At 26.4% G+C, this 22,255-nt stretch overlaps 1 protein-coding gene across 1 annotated transcript; it reads left to right on the forward strand.

Moving 5' to 3' along the window:
- Positions 1–1,175: 1,175 nt before the first annotated feature.
- Positions 1,176–2,249, forward strand: CGCS363_v006014 (uncharacterized protein; the record flags this gene model as incomplete). The annotated part of the gene is made up of 1 exon (XM_036637863.1): positions 1,176–2,249. One exon carries the CDS (start codon positions 1,176–1,178, stop codon positions 2,247–2,249), a length of 1,074 nt encoding a protein of 357 aa, XP_036495388.1.
- Between the last annotated feature and the right edge of the window lie 20,006 nt (positions 2,250–22,255).

A 22,255-nucleotide genomic window follows, 5' to 3' on the forward strand; every position in this document is an offset into this window, starting at 1 on the left:
CTCTTGGGCTTCATGCTCTATCGTATAGCATCAAAAGTGCACATTCCGAACTGCAATGGGGATATCCCGCCTGGAGAACTTTCGCCTGCAAAGATGTTGGGAAAACGTCCCCACGAAGGGCTTTGCCGGAATTTGGTCACTCTCTTCAACGCCAATTTCATCGCCCTACCTAGCTTGCGTTGATTCAATAAAAGCGATTGAAGTTTCGGGGAGGGATAGCCTGAGATTCGTCAACATTAAGTCTTCGGTAAACACAGTGGCATGATAGGAAACATGACTGGTGAGGGAAAGTTTCCGGAAATCATATTCAACGAATGGAAGTATGCGTACTCACAGACCGCGGAGCATCATTGACAGCCAAACAAGAATATTGCTTAGACTTGCTATGAATCACAAGCTAATGTACGGATGATTCGAGTTCTCATGTCTCTGCTATCAGCTACCTAACGTGTCCACGGGGGGGGGGGGGGAATGTCCTAGGAGTTACTATTGTCCTATTCAAAAGAAACCGATAGATTGCCGTTGTTAGCCAGTATAAACTGAACCAGCGATACAAAATTAGGCTTGTTGACAACTACGACTCAAAATGAATCGAAGCCAGCAGGACGCAGATGCGTCGAAGGATATTTGCCAGCTTGGTTAGCAGCGCCGCTATGGCTCTTAATTCATTGACGTCAGGACATGCAGCTAATAATTATTGATTGGTCGCGCCCTTTTTTTTAAAGATCATCGCGAGTTACTTTCGGGGTAGAGTCATTCGATGACTCTTCAATCTGCTGTCCGTATCATTGGCGCAAGCCCTATGGAAGAGATGTGTAAGCTTATGCAGGCTACCATGAACCTTGCTCCGCAGCGAGCGGCACTGAACATGTCACACCGCGCCCTTTCATCGGAAGAGCCCCGTAGAGTGGACTCTATCTGCGCTTGCGCATCAGCAACTCCGGACCGCGAAGAGTCCGGGCCGATACCAAAGTCTTTAAAATCACCGGCCGGGACGGCATTTGGGCCTCGGACACTGGACTTTGTTTCACATCCCGTTTTCTCGGCAAAGCGCCTACGTCCGACGACTCATGTATGTTTCCTGTCACAAGCCAGTTGATCTCTTCGTCAAGGACACTCACATTTCGCGCATCGCAGCACCTGCTCCGTCTCGAATTCCGATCAAGCTTCTCAAAATGACGCGAACCACGCAGCTGGAGGACTTTGTCGTCACTGATCGAGGCGGTATCGTCGAGAACCGACACGGTGTTCATGTCGCAGTGGTCGACGCCGATGGCAAGCTTATCTACGCTGTTGGCAACCCATCTCGATTGACTCTGGCTCGATCCGCAGCAAAGCCAGCTCAAGCACTTGCTGTACTGGAAACGCCCGGCTTTTCAAAATTCGGTTTCGACGAGGCCGATATTGCCTTAATGTGCGCTTCTCACAACAGTGAGGACAGGCACATTAGCAGAGCCAGATCTATGCTAGAGAAAGTCGGGGCTTCCGAATCCGACCTGCGTTGCGGTGGTCACCCTTCAATCTGCCCAAATGTCAACCGCAATTGGATCAAGGCCGACTTTGAGCCGACGGGGGTTTACAACAACTGCTCTGGAAAGCATGCTGCCATGCTAGGCGGTGGTCTTGCTCTAGGAGCCGAGTTTGCCGATTACCATCTTCCTCAGCACCCAATTCAGCTCAAGGTGAAGGAAGTCGTGGAGGAACTAAGTGGCCTTTCGGAACAAGACGTAAAATGGGGCATTGATGGCTGCAATCTCCCTGCACCTGGATTGTCGCTTAGTTCCATGGGACGCATGTATGCGAGGTTCGCGGCAGCTGCTGACGCAATTGGCGACGACGAATCATCTCCTTCTCAGCGAACAAGGCATATGGCTCGCATTTTCGACGCAATGGCCAATCATCCCGAGATGGTTGGCGGTGAAGGACGCTTCTGCACGCTGTTGATGGAAGCCTTTGCGGGAGCCCTTATTGGTAAGGTGGGTGCAGATGGCTGTTATGGTGTTGGAATTCGGGAGTCAGAGTACACCAAGCAATTTGGAGCTGAGGGAGCTGTTGGCGTTGCGGTCAAGATTGAGGACGGTAGCTTAGAAATTCTCTACGCAGTTGTTACCGAGATCCTTGAGCAGCTACACATTGGTACGGAGGAGATGCGGCAACAGCTGGCGGCTTTTCATCATCTTAAGAGACTCAACACTATGGGGGTCGAGACGGGACGAGTTTCGCTGGCCTTCCGGGTCAGAAAGGCCTGACGACGAGGTATGTAGGCCTCCGTGCTACACATAATGCTGCCGAGAAGAGGTTCCAGAATTGTAAGGTCATCAATTGATACTGTTCTAGATTCAAAGACAGTACCCTTCGATATTTGCATGGCCATGGTCTTCAGATAGGTTTTGCCATTTAGACGAGCAATGACGGTGCGGAAGATGATAATCACGTACGTTAGGCACGATAGAACTGACGGAATGATGTGGTCAATGTGGTGCGCCGCTAGCCAGGGGTATCCGCTCAAACACTCGTTCAAATAGACGGGTTCAACTCGAGTCTGTTAAGTTACTGTTTCCGGCTCCTAGGAATGTACATCCGCGTGATATCTGAGACGTTCGGAAAGGTTGCTCCCCTAGTCTTCGACAAATCGCCGATCCATGAGACATGAGGAACGGGATAATTGGATGATAATTTGGATGGAAGACCTCGCGGTTTCGACCGACAAACACATTCAAGCTTGGATTGCTTGTAATCCGAGAAGATCCCGACTCTCCGGCGCCGTCGACGGACCTCGACTAGGAAGCCCAAAACAAGAAAATAATCGGCTGATGAGTTTTCGGCTCTAGCGAGCGCCACAGCCGCCAACAGATCACAGGATATTTCTTTTTCCTTTCCCAGCCTCATGTTCAATAGTAGCCACGAAGTACATGCCAAGGAATCTGGACTCCGTCGGAATGTTGAGGACCATTTAGTCACAACTCCTTGCGGCCTCCCCCACTGTTTCTCCATATCGACGCCATGCAAGATCAAATAAAGCTAGCCGCCGCCTGCCGGAGAACACTCCGCGAGGCGCTCGAATAGCCGCAGGTCCACCAAATTCAGTGATGTCAGCAAGGTGCCGCAATGGCTGGAAGCCCCGATTGGCAAGGTACCCCTATCTGCCACCTAACCATCTCAACTCCCCCGGTCCGAGTCTTCGCAACCTCCCCGACGCTCCACCAGTCCGGATGATTCGATTGACAGCTGCCTCCATCATCGCCACCCGTGACGATGAAGCCGCTCCGGCAGATACGCCCCCGCCCGAGGACGCCCGAGGACGCCGCGGCAGGCCGCCTAAATGCGAACCGGGTCGCCCGACGTTCGGCACGCCCGCGCAAAACCCCCAGCGCGTGCGATCCCTGTCGAAGGCGGAAGATCAAGGTGAGCTCTCACTCTATCCCTGCGATACAAGTCGCTGACATCACGGCTAGTGCGATGGTGCCCTTCCGAGATGCCTCATGTGCGTCACGCGGCGCGAAGTCTGCGCATACACGTACAGCATCCGTCACACCGTGACCGTGGCCGAGGGTGAAGATGTCCCGCAGCACGGCTCTGTCAATGATGTACTCGAATCATTGAAGACAATGCCGTACGGCGAGGCATTGGAGTTGCTACAAAAGCTACGGCAAGGGGCTGGAAACACGCCATCTCCGATCGCGCCACCGTCCGAGGTGCAATTGCTGAGAGGCATGCTTCCGCCGACGCCAAACATTCTTGAGTCTGAGTTGTCAATGCGGCATAACGTTGCATATCCAGCATTATCCCCGATGTCTTTCACTCCGGCGCTAGGAAACTTGCTCAGACCGTTGGCTGTGCGACAGTCTGGAAGGCAGGAGATGTAAGTGGTCTCCAATTTAGTGATTTTGACCACCCGGCACAATCAGGCGTCTCGTCCTCTTGTTGTCACGCCTTCATCCGTAATTCGATAGCACAGCTTTGTGGGCAAAAACGCGCTAATAATCCTACCATAGATCACCAGCTAGGCAGTATCCTCTGATCAGGGATAGCGAAAGCAGCGTCTTGGGAGAGGAGATGTTTACTCTGGACTCAGCCCCCACAGAGTTTAGCGACGAGTATATATCGGAACTATTGTTTGATGAGCGGCTTAGAGGTGTTGATATTTCTTTCTAGACAGCAGTCTCAATACCAAACGATCTCACAGTTCGCATGTTATCTCATTATTTCGAAGTTGATCATCCTATCTTTCCACTTTTCAACCAGGATCTAGGCTTCAAATTACCTATACTATAGATACCTATAGGTACCTATCTAAATAGGTTAGGTTATAAGTATACCTAGAATATAGGTAGATAGGTTTACTAAGTATATAAGTAGATATTAATATAGGTATAAATAGAGATTCTACTTATATTTATAAGTTAAAAGTATATACTTTCTAATAGATATAGTAAAGTATTATACTAACTATTCTATTAATTATATAAAATTTATTTTATTAGTAGTATAAGTTACTTATTTTAAAATAAGTAAGTTTATATTATAATAATTATTATAATAATCTTATAAAAATTATTTCTATATTTAAGTACTCTTTATATAATATAGTTATACTTTTATTACTAAATTCTTAAGATAATCTATCTAAATTAAGCTATTCTTTACTATATAGTTTTATAACTATCTTATTTTATTATTATTAATTAAATCTTAGTTTTAGTCTTATTTTTATTAATTTAAGAATAGTTATCTATTTACTCTTAAAAAGTATTATAAAATACTAAATTATTAATATTAAGTTAATATATAATATCCTCTACTACTTTTTTAAAAGTATTTACTAACTTAATATTAGAACTTTTTTTATTAAAGATTTTAAGATACTTAAAACCTTTAAAATTATAGCTATATTTAGTAGCTTCTTCTCTATTATTATTACTTATTATATTACTACTAAAGAGATTTTCTTTATAGCTAATAGAAGCTTTAAAGTTTTTATTATAGTTATTAATAGCTATAATATTTTATTTTAGATTATTAGTAGTTTTAATATTTCCTATAAAGATATTATTATATTAGGCGTTTTCCTTAGTAGTATTAGAAATATAAGGATTTCTAATAGAGATATTACTAAGCTTAATATCTTTAAACTAATTATTAGTATAAAGTAACTATATAGGAGTATTATTTAAAATTATATTACTTTTATAATTAGAACTAATAATAGAAATTAAGTTTTTATAGTTAGTTCTTCTCTTCTTTTTTAGTTTTATTATAGCTTTTTTTACTATAGCTCTCTTTCTTTTCTTTATAATATCTTACTCTTTTTTATTACTCTTCTTAGAAAGTATTATTTTACTTACTTATTTAGATAGGATAGTAAGATCTAATTTTAAAGTATTATAGATTATAGAGTAGAATTAAGTATATATAATATCTTTCTACCTCTATTTAATTTTATTATAATAAATTAGATAAATATAAGTAAAATAAAATAATAGAATAGGAATAAAATTTAGTACTTTTCTAGGTATTATTAAGCTATAAATATCTTATATTTTAGAATATTATATAAATCTTCTTAATAAAGTTAATATCTATAGGTTTAATAGTAACTCTTTTAGTATAAATTACTATATATAGAGATATTAGAAATAAGTTAATAAAAAAATAAAAAGTGAATAGATAAATATACTTTTAAATATAGTTATTAAGGTTATTTTAGTAGCTTCTTAAAGAGCTATTATAGCTATAGCTTATTAATAAAATAAACTAAATATACTAACTTTATTATATATAATTTCTTTAATAAAGTGCTAAAAGGGTGCTTTAGAGATAAAAGTACTATAAAAAGCCTAGTATTAATAAATTTCTTATAAAGTATAACCTAAAGGATATTAATATTATAATAACTAAAATAAATTATAATAATCTAACTTATGTTTAGGCTTATAGTAGTAAGTAGGTATATACTTTCCTATAATATAAATAGGGATTTTATAAGTAGTCTTCTAGCTAGTCTTCTTAATAGCTATACTAATAAGCTTCTTATTAGTCTTTTTAGTAGCTATAGTAGTAGTTTTATAGCTATACTTATAAGTAGTCTACTTAGGTGTATTTTTAGTAGTATCTATACTAAATAATATAGTAAGTAAAGGTATTATAGATTTAAGATATCTAGAAGAAATTAGATTTTAAATAGGTGAAAATAAGGGAAATAGTAAGATTTATATAGTTATTTATAAAATAAACTAAATAAGATTATAGTTATAATATATTATAGAGGAAAAAGAAAGAGGAATATATAAAGTAGTAGATATTAAAAAGAGGGGTTATATATATATATTTAGTAAGTAGTAAGAGTAACTAACTTATTTTTATTACTATTAAGTTTGTAGTTATAACGCAGCCCCCCTACAAAAAGACTACAGCAAAATTCACCCTATACATAAGCATAATTCTAGAAACACTATATAGGCACCTTAACCTATACCCTCTACTAATTAAGGAAAACAGTATAGAAACCCTATATATTCCTGCTAGTAGGTAAACCCTTATACAAAGTTAAACGCGCGCCCTAGCTGAATAGACTAGCAGAATAGTAATAGCGCTAGCTGCGCAGCGTAGGGCTAGCAGCGCCGCATATAGCAGGGCTGATTATATTAGGGCTGAAAGGGTTACTGAGGCTCTCATAGCTTAGTAACGCTGCTATAAGAGAGATAACTCCTCATTTTTATTACTATAGTAATAGCTACTTACCTTATAAAGATTATATAATATATTAATATAGTTTATATATCTATATTATATAAAATTAATTTTATATTTATAATTAATCTTTCTTTTTATTATAATTAAGATAAAATATATCTAAAGTAAGGATAAATATCTCTCTAAGTACTTATTATAAAATATCTTTAATCTATACTATATAGTATACTTTAAGAAATATTATTATTATTATATATTTATAGTTTATACTTATAATATTATTATAATAATCTATAAGGTTATTATAATAATCTTTTTTATAGGTTACTTAGTTAGATTTAAAGCTAATAAAAAAGAAAAGCTACTAAAGATTATTCTACTAATCCCTATATAATAAAAATATAGAGGTAAATTTATAATATAACTAATATAGAAACTAAGTTTTACTAATTAAAATAGTATTTAAATATTAGGATAATATATATAAAGAAAATAATAATATAAGAATACTAAAATTAAGATTCTCTAAATAAAGTAGAGTAAAAAGCTATAATTTAATAAATAAAAGTTTAAGTTTATTAAGATATATAAGTTCTCTTAGAAGAAGATATTTTAAAAATACTTATAAGAATATAGAATAGAAAATAGCTATTATTTAGCTTAATTTAACTTTTACTTTATATTATTTATCTTAATTATATTATTATAGTTAATATTTTTACTTAATACTAAAGTTTAAACTAACTTTAAGATACTAAGAGGATCTACTTTAAAGTTAAAGTATAAAATATAAATATCCTTTAATAGCTTATATAAAGTATTAACTTAGCTTAAAATAAACCTTTATTAATTTTCTTTTATTTTATATTATATAAATATCTAAAGTCTAAAGACTAACTCCTATAATAGTTAACTTAAATATATTATTAAGGATAATTATAAGCTAAACTAAGAGGATATACTTCTATATAAACTAATAGAGTTTAAATAAAACCTCTTAGTATAATTTATAAATAATCTTAATTTTAAGATTAATAAATAAGATAGAAAGGATATACTAAATAAATATCTTTAGAATAAAATAAAAGTTATCCTTAAAGTTATTTAGTATATAAGTATTTTATAATTCTTTTTTTTAGGTATTCTTATTAAGGTTTTATAATAAACCTTAGTTATTAGTTACTAATAATTCTAAGTAATATAGCTTATAATATTTAACTTACTTTAGTTAAAGCTATTATATTTCTATTAATTCTTAGAGAAAATATAAGAGATTTTTAAAGAAGTTAGTATTATAAAGCTAAGTAGGATTTTTCTATAAATATAGGACTTCTTTATACTTAAAGAAATATTCTTTCTCTTAATCTTTTAGAAGTTTAGTATTATAATAATTAATAGAAAGAAAAAAAAGGTTTTATAGAAAGTATATTAAGTATAGAAATAAAAATAGTAAGATATCTAAGAGAAGATATATAAGAATATAAAACTTAATAAGAGATTTTTAAGTTAATAGAATTTTAGGACTAAGTATATATAAATTTTAAAAGGTTATTTTATTATAAACTATACTTATAGTTAGTAATTTTTATTCTATATATTAATATAGAAATAAATTTAAGATATCCTTAGTAAAGTTAAAAATAATATAAAGAAGAATTAAGTTAAACTTCTTAGTTTTATTAGAATTTAGTATAATATTAGTTAGATCTATATTATTAATATAGAGGTTCTAAATATAGTCTAATATTTCTATAAGTATAAGTTAACTTTAATACTTCTCTAGCTTTAGATATTAGTATTTATAAATTAATACTTTAAAGTATAAAATTAATTTAATAATAAAGTAATATTTTAAGTATTTAGTTTCTCTTTTCTCTTAGATAGATAGAGTAGATAAATAAAACTTAATAGTAATAAAAGGAATATTTATAGAAAAGTATAAAGTAGAATTTTTAATATATTATAAAAAGAAAGATATAATAATTAATATATTCTTAATATTAAGTAGTTTTAAGATTATAGGAGATTATTATAATATAATTATTATAATATAATTATTATAAAAAGCTTACCTCTTTTTATATCTATATCTATTATAGTTCCCTTATATTTAATAATTATATTTAGGTTACTTTCCTCTTTTTAATATTAAAATAACTTTAACTTAAGCTTTCTAAAAGTATTTATATCTTTCTATAAAATATAGTCCTTCTCTTCTATAAAGTTTAAAAGGTTAATAATATTATAAACTACCTCTTTAAGATATATAATAGCTAAAGTAACCTATTTATTATTTATATATATATTTAACTCCTTAAGGTATTTATTAAGTATATTAAGTATAATAGACTTATAATATTTAATCTTTATAACTTTAAGTTCTTCTTTTATAGCTTTAAGCTCTTTAAATAAGAAGTTTTTACTTTTTAAATATAGAAATTTACTTAATATCTTATTAAGTCCTATTAGTAATACTATATAAATAAATAACTATATTAGATTACTAAGATCACTTAATTAAACGCTCTAAAGTAATAGTTCTCTACTTATAAGTATTAATTTTACTTAAGATATTCTAATTATCTTTAGTCTAAAAAAGTAAAAGAAATAGTTTATTACTTAATAAAAGGTAATTTAAAGATCTATCTCTTTAATAAGATTAATATAAATATTCCTCTTAAAGATAGTAGTAATTTAAGCTAAGTAATTATACTTATAGTAACTCTTAAAGCTATTAATAATACTTTAATTTATAAGTTAGAAGATTAATATTATATTAAATAAAAGAAACTTAATCTAAAAAGTAAGTAGTAGTAATATAAGTTTAACTATAGTAATATATATAGGGAAGTTATCTATAAAGAGAAGGATTAGCTTATTAAGTTTTATAACCTAAATATAAGTATAAAAAGCTTTAAGCTAGTCTATTATAACTATAGTTATAAACTAAGTTTTTTTATTATTCCTCTATATTAAGTTAAATATAGAGAAATTAAAGCTATATAAAATATAAAGTATTATACTTTTATTAATAATTTAAACTTAGAAGGAGTTATTATCTATAGTATTAATAATAAGTTTTAATAAGATTTAGGTATTATTTTTTTAGTCTTTAAGTATAATAAGGGAAATAAGAGGAGAAAATAAGATCTTCCTCTAAAAAAGATTAGTTTTATCTATATTATATATATTAGTTAGAGAGTAGTTTTAAATTACTTAGTGAAGATTATAGATATATATACTAATCTCTATTACTTTAATAGTAAGAACTACTTTAATAATATACTACTATATAAGATTACTAATTTAATAGGATTTTATTAATAAAGTGCTTAAGTATTAAGAGATATTAAACTAGCTAAGTATTATATTATATATTTCTTAAGTATAAGTAATAATATCTTTATAAGATAGTTAGATAAACTATTAATTTATTTAGTAATAGAAAATAAAATAGTCCTTTATATTTAATCTTACTATTTAGAAAATTAGTAATAAGTAGTAAGAAGAGTAAAGTAACCTAAAAGTCTTAAAAAAGAGGCTTAAATAAATAGGAGTTTAACTACTTATTATAATCCTTATTAAGACTTATTTTATAGCTAAGAATAGATTACTAGCCTTAATAAGAAAGTTTATATATAGTAAAAATAAATATATATTAGACTTAATATATATACTAATTAGATTATTATAATCTAATTATTATAATTTAATTATTATAATCTAATTATTATAATCTAATTATTATAATATAATTATTATAATCTAATTATTATATCTTAATTACTATAAAATATAATAGCTAGATTATAACTTATCTCTACTTAAGTAGATATATCTTTAATAAAGGTTATTTCTCTATTATTAAAATTCTTATAATATAAGTTTAAATAAGAGTTTTATTAAGAATAAATACTTATATACTTAATATTCTTTAGATTATTTTATCTATTTTATATTTTCTTCTAAGAGTTCTTATATTAATATTCTTATTTCTTTATAACTTAAGATATTAAAATTATAAAATCTCCTTATTATATAACTTCTTATACTATAGTTATTTTTTATATAAAATCTATTATAGCTAATATTTTAATCTTTTATATTTTATTATTAAATATTTCTATTATTAATATAATATAAACTTATATCTTTTATAAATATTTTCTTATTTTAAATTTATATTTTAGATATTTTCCTTATATATATTTCTCTCTCTAATATTTCCCTTTTTAATATTTCCCTCTCTAATATTTCCCTTTTTAGTATTTCCCTCTTTAATATTTCCCTTTTTAATATTTCCCTCTCTAATATTTCCCTCTCTAATATTTCTTTCTTTAGTATTTCCCTTTTTAATATTTCCTTTTTTAATATTTCTTTCTCTAATATTTCTCTCTTTAATATTTCCCTTTTTAATATTTCTCTCTCTAATATTTCCTTTTATAGTATTTCTTTTCTTAATATTTCTCTTTCTAAGATTATCCTCTTTAATATTTATCTCTTTAATAATTTATATTTTAATATTTTCCTCTTTAATATTTCCCCTCTCTCTTAATATTTAGATAAAAGATTTTCTATTTAAAACTATTCTTTTTAATAATATAAATTAAATATATTCTTTATTTTTATTTAGTTCTTTTTTTTTTATTCTTTACTCTTTATTTATTCTCTACTTTTTTTATTTAGTTTTTTATATTTTCTTATATTTATTATTTTTATCTTTAATATAGTTAATATTTTTTATCTTTACTTAATACTTAAAGAACTAAATATATTCTAATATTTATTCTATTAAAGAAAATTTTAAAAACTAATATATATTATTTTAAGTAAAAAAGTAAAATAATAAAATCTAAATAGAATTTAAGTTTATTAAAATCCTAGCTAAGCTATAATATTCCTATAAATAAAGATATCTTTATAATCTCTTTTAAGAACTAAATATTAATATCTTTAATTATAATTTATTCTATATAGATAGCTATAAGTTATATTACTAAAAAGAAATTAAAAGTAAATTTTTAAATAAAAAGAAAATATATTATAAAATAATATTACTAAAAGATCTTTAGTAGATTTTTAGAGAGTTTTAATTATATTTAATTAGAAATAAATAGGTTTAATACTAAATTAGTGTTTTATATTTTATATAATCTTATAAATAAGTTTTTAGAATAAAGCCTTTAAAATTAATAATTTATAAGATTTCTAATAAGTTTTAATTTCTTTTAAAGCTTAAATTAAAAGATATTAATATTATAATAGTTAAAATAAATTATAATTATCTTATTTACTACTTAGTTTATATTATTAAGCTTATTTTTAATTTTTAGTTTTATAAATTAGTTTTTTTTTAGTAGTCTTATAAGTAGTCTTATAAGTAATCTTATAAGTAGTCTTATTATTATTATTCTAAAAGCTTAATAGTATAATAATTTTAGTTTAAGTAATTAGATAATATTATAAAATATTTATCTATATTTATATATTTTATAAGAATATAGAATATTAGATATCTAAAATTAAAAATAGTAGATAAAGGTTATATATTAGAAGTGTTTTAAATTAAAAACTAGAATAAAATATATTTAGTATTTATTATTTAGGTTTATTCTCTTTTTATAATAACCTCTTTATTTTTTAAGTTATACTTACTCTATATCTATTTTTATTTCTTCTTTTTATTTAGTATTCTTACCTCTTTATATTATATTTTCTTAGTTAGTAAACCTCTTTATATTATTTAAATATAATCTTTTTTTTATATTTAATCTAAACTTCTTATTAATAATAATATTATTAATATTAATATAACTTATCTATATATAACTAAATATTAATAATAAACTTTTTCTCTTTAAGAACCTAATTAAAGATATCTTCTAATAAGTAAATACTAAATTAGTATTTATAATATTATTATAATAATCTATAAAGTTATTATAATAATCTTTTTTATAAGTTATTTAGTTAGGTTTAAAGCTAATAAAAAAAAAAAATAGCTATAAATTATTCTATTAATCTTTATACTATTAAGGTATAAAAGCGCCTTATTAATATATTAGATATCTAAAAAGAGTTTATTTACTAGAATAAAGTACTATAAACTATATTAACTTAAGAGTATATAAAGATATTAAAAAAGATTAATAAATAGAAGTTTATAACTAAAGAATAGTAGAAAGCTATTTTTAAACTATTTAAAGCTATAGTTTATAAGAAATAATAAATTATTTTCTTTATATTATTTTAATTTATTTTAATTTAGAATTAGAATAGATAAAAGAAAATATCTATTTTAGTTTAATATAGAGATATATAAATTATACTTATTAGCTTTATTATCTCTCTCTCTTAGATTTATAAGTTAGTTTTAAAAAACTTTTAGCTTAGTTATTATATTAAGTATATTTATAATATAATTAGCTTTTAATAACTTTAGTTTAATATTATCTTCTCTTTTATTTAAACTCCTTTTATTTTTTATAATACTTATTAATATAAACTTATTAGCTTTAAGTCCTACTTTTTAATATTTTTAATTTTAAACCTTAACTCCCTTAGATATTTAATATTACTAATTAGATATCTATATATATAATACTAATATAAATCTAAATAGTTACTCTATAGAAGATATAATAATAGATATAATATTATTTAATAAGTATACTATAAAAATAATAGCTAAATTAATAGAGATATTAAACTTTAATATATAGATACTCTATATATATTTCTTTATCTTTTTATCTAAAATATATATATTTACTATTTATAAAGTATTATAGTTAGAAGTTTTTTAGTTTTCTATTTAAATTAAATTAATACTTTTAAAATATTATACTAAAAACTATTAGTATTTTATAAGTTCTTAGAGAGTACTCTTAAAGTTTTTACTAAAGTAAGTATTATAAAACTTAGAATAAAGTTTCTATAAGTTTAAAATTTCTTTACTATTAAGGAAATCTTCTTTATCTATATCTTTTAAGAGTTTTAAAATAAAGATATTAGAAAAGCTAAGCTTTAGAACTTTAAAAGTTTATTCTTAGTTTATTATACTATTTAATAAGATATTTTTTACTCTATATTAATTTCTAGTTAATATAAAAATATTTATAATACTATTTATAGTATTATTAAATTACTTTTAGGAATTATTATAATTAATAACACTTATACTTATTAATACTTATATAATATCTTAATATAGAAATAGATTTAAAATATTATTAATATAACTTAGTATAATAGAAAAATAAACTAAATAGACCTCCTTAGTTTTATTAGAATTTAGTTTAATATTAGTTAGATCTTAACTAAAAGTATAGAGATATTTAATATAATCTAGTAATATTATAGAAAGAAGCTAGCTTTAATCTTAATCTAAATAGAGATACTAGCTATTTAAGATATATATTTAAATATATAAATAAAGTTTAATATTAATATACTTAATAAGTTTATAACTTTTAATTTCCTCTCTTTAAGTAGAAAAGATATTAAGTTTATAAGTGAGGTTAATAATAGAGATAAAGAGGAGAGAGATTTATAGTAAGAAGATATAGAAATATCTAAGTAAACTTTATTATATAATAAAATAGATTTAGCTTATAGCGTTAGGGAATTAAGCTTCTTAGAATTAAATAATAGAGTTTAGGTATACTTAAGATTCTTTTATTTATAATAATATACTATTAGAGTTTATTATAAACAGCTAGTATAATAATTTATTATAATAATCTATTATAATAATCTATTATAATAATTTATTATAATAATTTATTATAATAATCTATTATAATAATCTATTATAATAATCTATTATAATCCTTAATATAGAAATCTATAAAAATTATCTACTGTAATTATATATTATAATTATATATATTAAGATAATAAGTATAAACTTTTAATTCTTAAGTTTATATCTAAATCTCTTAAGAACTTATATATTTAGTAAGCTACTTAACTAAATCTATATTTTTCTTTTAAAGTATAATACGTTTTATATAAATAATATAAAGATTTATACTTATTTATATTAATAGAAACTTTTATATCTAGAGACTAATATATACTTTTAAATATAGTAATAAGATATAATTTAGTAACTATCTATAATACTTTATTACTTCTAATTAGAATTATAGATCTAAATATATAAACTATAATATCTCTTTTATAAGCTTTATAAATAGTTACTTCTATATAGTGTTATTTATTATTTTCTACTACTTTTTAATTTTTTAAAGTATTTATACTACTTTTATTAATATACCCTCTTTTTATAAATTTTTTAAAACTTATTACTTAGATAATATTAATATAACTACTTTTTATTAATAATAATATCTTTTTATAGCGCCTTCTATACTTTCTATTTTTTTAGTAGAACTAAAGTATTATTTATAAGCTTCTTCTTTATATCCCTCTTTATTAACTATAATAGTATACTATTCCTACTTTTTATAGTAGTTTTTATTATTAAGAGGAGTAGTAATTTAGGTTTACTAATAACTTCTTCTATTATATTTAAGCTAGGGGATTACTATTATAACTCTATTTATAGATATATAGGGGTTTTAGAAATCTTACTATTTTTTAAATACTAACTTAATAGAGTTAGTATTAATAAGATACTTTTTAGTAATTAAAGTAGTATTATTATTTTTAAGACTTATTAGAGAATTAAAAAAATATATATTCTGCTATTATTATAATAAATACCTATAGTTTAATTATATATATAAGTAAACTAATAATTACTTAGACTTATTACTAAATATTATAATACTTTATATTTATAATAATCTATTATAATAATTCTTTATAATTTAGCTTCTCTTTCTTTTTACTACTTTATCTATATAAATAAAATATATTATAAACTTATATATTATAGATAACTTTTTTAAGGATATATTCTCTCTTTTCTCTATAAACTTCTCCCCTAAATATAAGCTTATTTATAGTAGCTTAGTTATTCTATTTACTATAGATATTACTTTTATTAAATAGTAGTATTAAACTTAGTATTATAAATAAAAAGTAGAAGATAATATTAAGAGCTCTTAGTCTTTATTTAGCCTTAATATATACTTAAAGAAAATAGATAAGATCTTTAGTAAAAGTTATAAATAAGTAAATACTTAGGCTAACTTTTATAAAAAAGTAAAAGTTTAATATAGTATTCCTTATTTTATCTATAATATATATAATACTCTCCTTATTTATCTTAGTATAGCTAGTTTTAAGATTAACTTAATAAATAACTATTATAGTAAGCTAATATATATTAAGATATAGCATAATACTTTAATATCTTTTAAATTATAATATAATAGAGAGATAATTTATCTATTAAGTTTATAGTTATAACGTAGCCCCCCTACAAAAAGATTATAGTAAAATTCACCTTATATATAGGTATAATTCTAGAAACACTATATAGGCATTTTAACCTATACCTTCTACTAATTAAGGAAAACAGTATAGAAACCTTATATATTCCTACTAGTAAGTAAACCCTCGCATAAAGTTGAACGTATACCTTAGCTAAATAGACTAGTAGAACAGTAATAGCGCTAGCTATATAGCATAAGGCTAGTAGCGCTATATATAGCAGGGCTAATTATATTAGGGCTAAAAGGGTTATTAAGGCTCTCATAGTAATGCTACTATAAAAGAGATAACTCCTTAACTAAAGAGGTTATAATGCTACTAAATAGAGATAACTTCTTAACTAAAAAGGTTATTATAAGAGGTTCTTATAGCTAAAAGTATAAAAAGCTCTACTATTACGCATAAAGCTTATACCTTTCCCTCTTCCTCTTCTTTATTAACCTATAATAGATCCTTTATAATATCTATACTATATAAGGAATATAAGAATACTAACTTTACGCTAAGTATACCTTTCTTTAAAAAAACAGCTAAGACTATTACTATATAGTATAATATCTATATACTAAATAAAACCTTTAAGTTTAATAAATATTCTAACTTTAATTAGGAGTAGTTTATTATAATAGTATTAGATAGAGCTTTTAAGAATACCTCTAAAAGAGACCCTCTTTATACTATAATTAAAGTAATAAACACTCCTAATAACTTTAAAGTAGAGGCTATATATATCTCTAGCTATCCTAAGGAGTAGGCTTTCTTTATGTAAACCCTCTATAATACTAAGGTAGATATAACTTAAGCTTAAGTATAAACTTAGTAGAGCTTATTAATAAGTATACTTTATACTAACTAATAGAGAGAGTGTTACTAATAATAGTATAGTTACTTTAAAGATGTTAGCTAGCCTAATTAAATAAGAAAATAATAATAGTAATAACTTATTTCTAAAGAAGTTATTATAGCAGATAGCAAAGTAGTAATAGAGATAGTATTTAATAGTAACGCAAGTGATACGTAAGAGAGAGGATAGGTTAATAGTTTAGTAGTTAGTAATTAAATAATTAAGTAATCACAAACTATATTATTGCTAAAGTGAAGTTAAAGATAGTGAAGTTGTTGATATGTATATATAAGTGCAGCTGAGATTAGGAGAGTTATAATTATGTGACTGAAGGCTATATATATTATTAAGAGGTATAGAGTTAGGAGGTCTATCGCTCTAAGCAGGTAAAAATCACAGTAAACAGCTAGAGGCTATAATTTATCTATAAACTATAAGAACTATCTAAGTTATTTATATTAACTATTATAATAATTATTATAATAATTATTATAATAATTATTATAATAACTATATTTTACTGTTTAGCTTATTAGAAAAGGAGATAAATCTACCTAATTAAATAAAGCATTTCTCTATTATTTTATTAATAGTAATATATCTTTTAACTTTATTTTAAAGTTAACTTTTAAGTTCTTTACTAGCTTTATAAACTAAGGATAGATATTATTATCCTCTATAATAATAGCTAAAAATCTTAAAGCTGAGGCTTTAGCTATTTAGATAAAGGTTTTTAATAAGATTATTTTTAGTTTAAAAGTATCTCTAATAATTAATATATAGATAATATTAGGTTAGAAGTATATATTACTTAGTATTATAGCTTACTTTATAGATAAGGATTAGAAATATTATTATATTTTTCTTAGTATACTTAGTATTATAAAAAACTATACTATAGAGAATATAGCTAGTATAATTATTAATACTCTCTAAAAGCTCTTAATAAAGAATATACTTAAATTTAACTATATTTCTATAGATAATATTTCTAATTTTAAACTTAAGATCTTATCTAAGTTTTATAGGTTTATATTTAATAAAATACTACTAATAGTTACTTATATTTAATACTTTACTTATATTATTAACTTTATAGTTTAAGAACTATATAACTACTTTAAAGTTATTTATATATTTATAATAGGTAATCTTATATAATATATATTATATATTAATAATAAATAAGTTATTAAGGATATTATACTATTATAATAGACCTTAATAAGATAGTAAGCTACTTCTACTTTATAAAATAATAATTTTAAAGATTAGTTAGATAATAAGACTTCTACTAATTAATATCTAAATAAGATATTAGACTTAGAAAGCTAAATTAAAATAAGAGGTATTTTAATACTTATAGTAGTAATTACTAAAGTAAACTACTTTATTTTTTACTTTCTACTTTTATTATTATTTATCCTCTTTTAGATTTACTACTTTATACTTAAGATTAAAGTTAGTTTAATATAATCTATATAGTTTTTAGACCTTTAGAAGAATAATAAAGATAAGGACCTTAAAAAGCGCCCTAAATATCTAATTATTAATATAAAAATATATTAAAACTTAACTATATTAATATTAATCTATACTTTTAAACTTTAAGCTTTAATTTAAGCTTAGTTTATAAATTATATTAATAATTACTTATTTAGGCTAAATAATCCTAAATAGCGCTAAATTTAGGTTATTCTTAATATCTCTATATATTTTCTTATTATTATATATATTTTAAGTTAAGATTAATCTATTAATATTACTTATATAATTACTCTTATAAAGATTTATAATAATTATTTAATAAAATACTTAGAAGCTATTAAAAAGCTTAATAATAATAAGAATTTACTTTAAGTATTAGCTTTTTTAGAAGTAGTATAAGTAGTAATAATAAAACTAAAGAAGTACTAATTATTATAAGAGTAGTAGTAATTTCTTTATATATCCTCTTTATTCTTCTCTTTTATATTAATACTAAATTTAGTAAATAATAATCTAAGATTCTATAGTATTTATAAAGTTTATTTTAGTTTATTAAAAGATATAGTTAGAGTAAAGTTCACTTAAATCTATATTAAGAAATACTATAAAAAGGTTTTATAGAATTTTAAGACTAATTTAGATAAAGCTTATAGATCTATTTATAGTCTAATAGCTTTAATGCTTTAAAGTTTTAAGAAATAGGTATATTATTATACTTCTAATATTATTATAATAATTATATTTATAATAATTTATTATAATAATTAATATAATAATTCCTTTATAATTATTATATTAATATAGGTTTTTAGAAATAAATAGATATTTTATCTTAAAAAGTAAATAATATTATTTATAATTTCTTAAAGAAGTATAAATATTATACTATTCTTTTTTTTAGAAGTATAACTAAATCTATATAAAGTTATTCTACTAAGTAATTAATCTAAGACTTCTAGAAAATATTAAAATAAGAGATAAAATATTATAATCTCTATAATATAGCTTATAACTATTTTTATATTATTTTAAGTTTTATCCCTCTTAAATAAATATTTAGCTTTAGCTAATATATCTATTACTATATATATTTTAATATAAAACTTAAGATAATTTTCTATTAACTCTTTTTTATAATTTATAATAAGTATTAAGATTAGCTTTTATTCTCTTATCTAAAGCTTTTTATTTTAAAAAACTTTATATTCTATAAACTAAATAAAGACTAAAATATATTAATCTATTAAATATTCTAATATAAGGTTCTTAATATTAAGGATTCTTACTTTATTATTTATAGACTTATTATTAAGTATACTTAAGATATTATTAATATTTTAAGTAATAATAATAATACTTAAGACTTAATAGAATTAGAGTTTTTAAATATAAAACTTATTAAACTATCTAACTAAGTTTTAAACTTTATAGATAAGCTAAATTAAGCTTTTTAGATATTATTATTTAGTTTATAAGTATTATAATAAAGTTTATAGGCTTTTAAAAGCTTCTTACTATTATTAAATTAGAGAAGTAGTTAGAGAATAAGAAAGTAATTAAGTAGCTAAAAGATTATAAAAGAAATAGATTATAGTAATTTCCTATTATTAGAAATTAGTAATATACTATAATAATATAATTTATTTCCTATATAGTTTTAATATTTTAATTTAAACTTTAACTCCTCTCTAAACTTCTTTTAATATATTATATTTATAAAATAGATTATTACTTAAAACTTAAATTATAGTTTTTACTTTACTTATATACTTAATACTTAAATAAGAAAGCTTTACTTATTACTTATACTTACTTAATACTTACCTAAATACCCCTCTATATTTATAGACTATATAGGTATATACTTATATAGATATCTATAGATAGCTTAAAGCTTATTAGGATCTATTTCTGGATAATCTTATAGGAAAGAGGACTTACTTTTGTTTATCTTTTCTCGTTAACTCCTTGCTTTGTTGGGTATGCGTGAGTATTTAGTCTGTATTCTTAGATATAGATTTTAGTTAAATACTTATATCGGCTAGAAATCCTATATGCCTATCAGCCTTAACTTAGCAGAGTGGTCTCTCAGACTCTTTATATAAGCCTAAAAAGACCTCACTAGCTAATAATTATAGAACATATTAACAACAATTTCTGGGTTGCAGCTACTTGGTATTAGCGCCGTCATATACGGAAAGAACAATTTGAGTCTTCAGTTCACGCGAAGGGGCGTTGAGCTTGGAAGGTTAATGGGGTTGTTCGACGTCAAGGAAGAGAAGGATTCGGCCATGCAATGGTTGCAAGGCCATGATATTTGGACGCGGGCCGCATTATACACGGCTTGGGGGGTATTCAACTGGGTCTCGTTAGTAAGCCCTAGTCCTGTACCTGGTCATTATGAACCATTTGCTGACAATAACGGATCTGAATAGGCTGTTGTCTTTACATTATCACACATGCGAAATTGGAACGCCCCCCTTGCTTCCAAAACCACTGGAACTGCTGGCGGATGGACCGCTCGAGGGCATCCCCAAAAATACCGCCCACCCGCTAGAGGTATTCGACGCCTCCAGTATTTTATGGACCGTCTGCCAAAATATGCTGTGTGGTTATTATGGCACGAAGAAACAAGGACCAAGAGGACAACGCGAGCTGGACTTTGCGGAGGGTATCTATCTCAGACTTCTTCAATGGGCCAACAACTTGCCTCCTCATCTTGTGAGGAATCGGGACAGCACCCACGAAGTTATGATGATGCAGTAGGTCTACCCAGCCAACATCAGTAATCACTTGCTGACAAACCTAGCATCTACTTCCATGCGATTGTGACGGACCTTTTCCGACCATTCTTGACACCGCCCGCTGGTAATCTTCGACTCAATTTGTTTTCTAGCCAGCACGCTACCCCAAAAGCGGTGTATGCTGCTTCAGTAAATCAACTCAAACGACTTTGTCTCCTATTCCGGCTTCGCTACAAGAAAGCCAGATTCTCCGGCTTATGGCAAACTGCCGTGATATACGTAGCAAACGCCATGATGCAAGAGGCGACTCAGTCAAACATCCAACATGAGCGACCTGAAAGACAGTGGCGCTTCTATTTAGACCTATGTCTGGCAGGGCTTACCGACCTTTGCGTGTCGTTCTCCACATCCGGTGCAATATCCCGGGCGGTAGTGGGTATGGCGCTTCAAAACGGAACTTTGAAGCCAGCAGAAGCAAATCGCGTATTGCTCGAGTTAAGACGGCTGGAGATGCCACACGAAGAGGCTCGGTTAAAGTTGAATGGAAATAATGAAGCAACCTGGGTTATTGATCTCGATCTAGCTTTGACCGACATCGAGGCTGCGCGAGGCCAGAGCTTAGTCCAGCGGTTCGAAAAGATGATGCTTTCTAGCGAGGTTCCATACGATGATGCAGGACATACTATGGATCTCACAACTGAAGTGTCCAGCTAATGTTGGGAGTAGTTGAATGATTGGACGAGGCAGAAAAGAGGAAAGAAAAGAAAAAGGAGACGATAGAAAATCCCAAGAAAAAGAAGAAGATAGAAAAGCATAGAAAAAAGAAGAGGAAGAAAAGATCACGGCAAACCTCTCCTTAGCCGTAAAAGGAGTTTGAATGATATGATAATGCCTTGGAGACGCCGCGGTTTAGACAAGTAAGGCTAAAACGCGTCCGACACGAGTGCTAGTGAAATTCTGTCCGAAAACGAAGAGAGTCATATCCCCGCCAAAGAAGCATTCCTTTCACATTACTTTGACAGTTTCATATTCAAGGGTGTCATGAAGCTAGCGCTGTGAGCAGTGATGTTGATAGGATGAC

This window comes from Colletotrichum siamense (genome assembly GCF_013390195.1).
Source record: "Colletotrichum siamense strain Cg363 chromosome Unknown KSG_Cg363_contig04, whole genome shotgun sequence".
NCBI lineage: Eukaryota > Fungi > Ascomycota > Sordariomycetes > Glomerellales > Glomerellaceae > Colletotrichum > Colletotrichum siamense.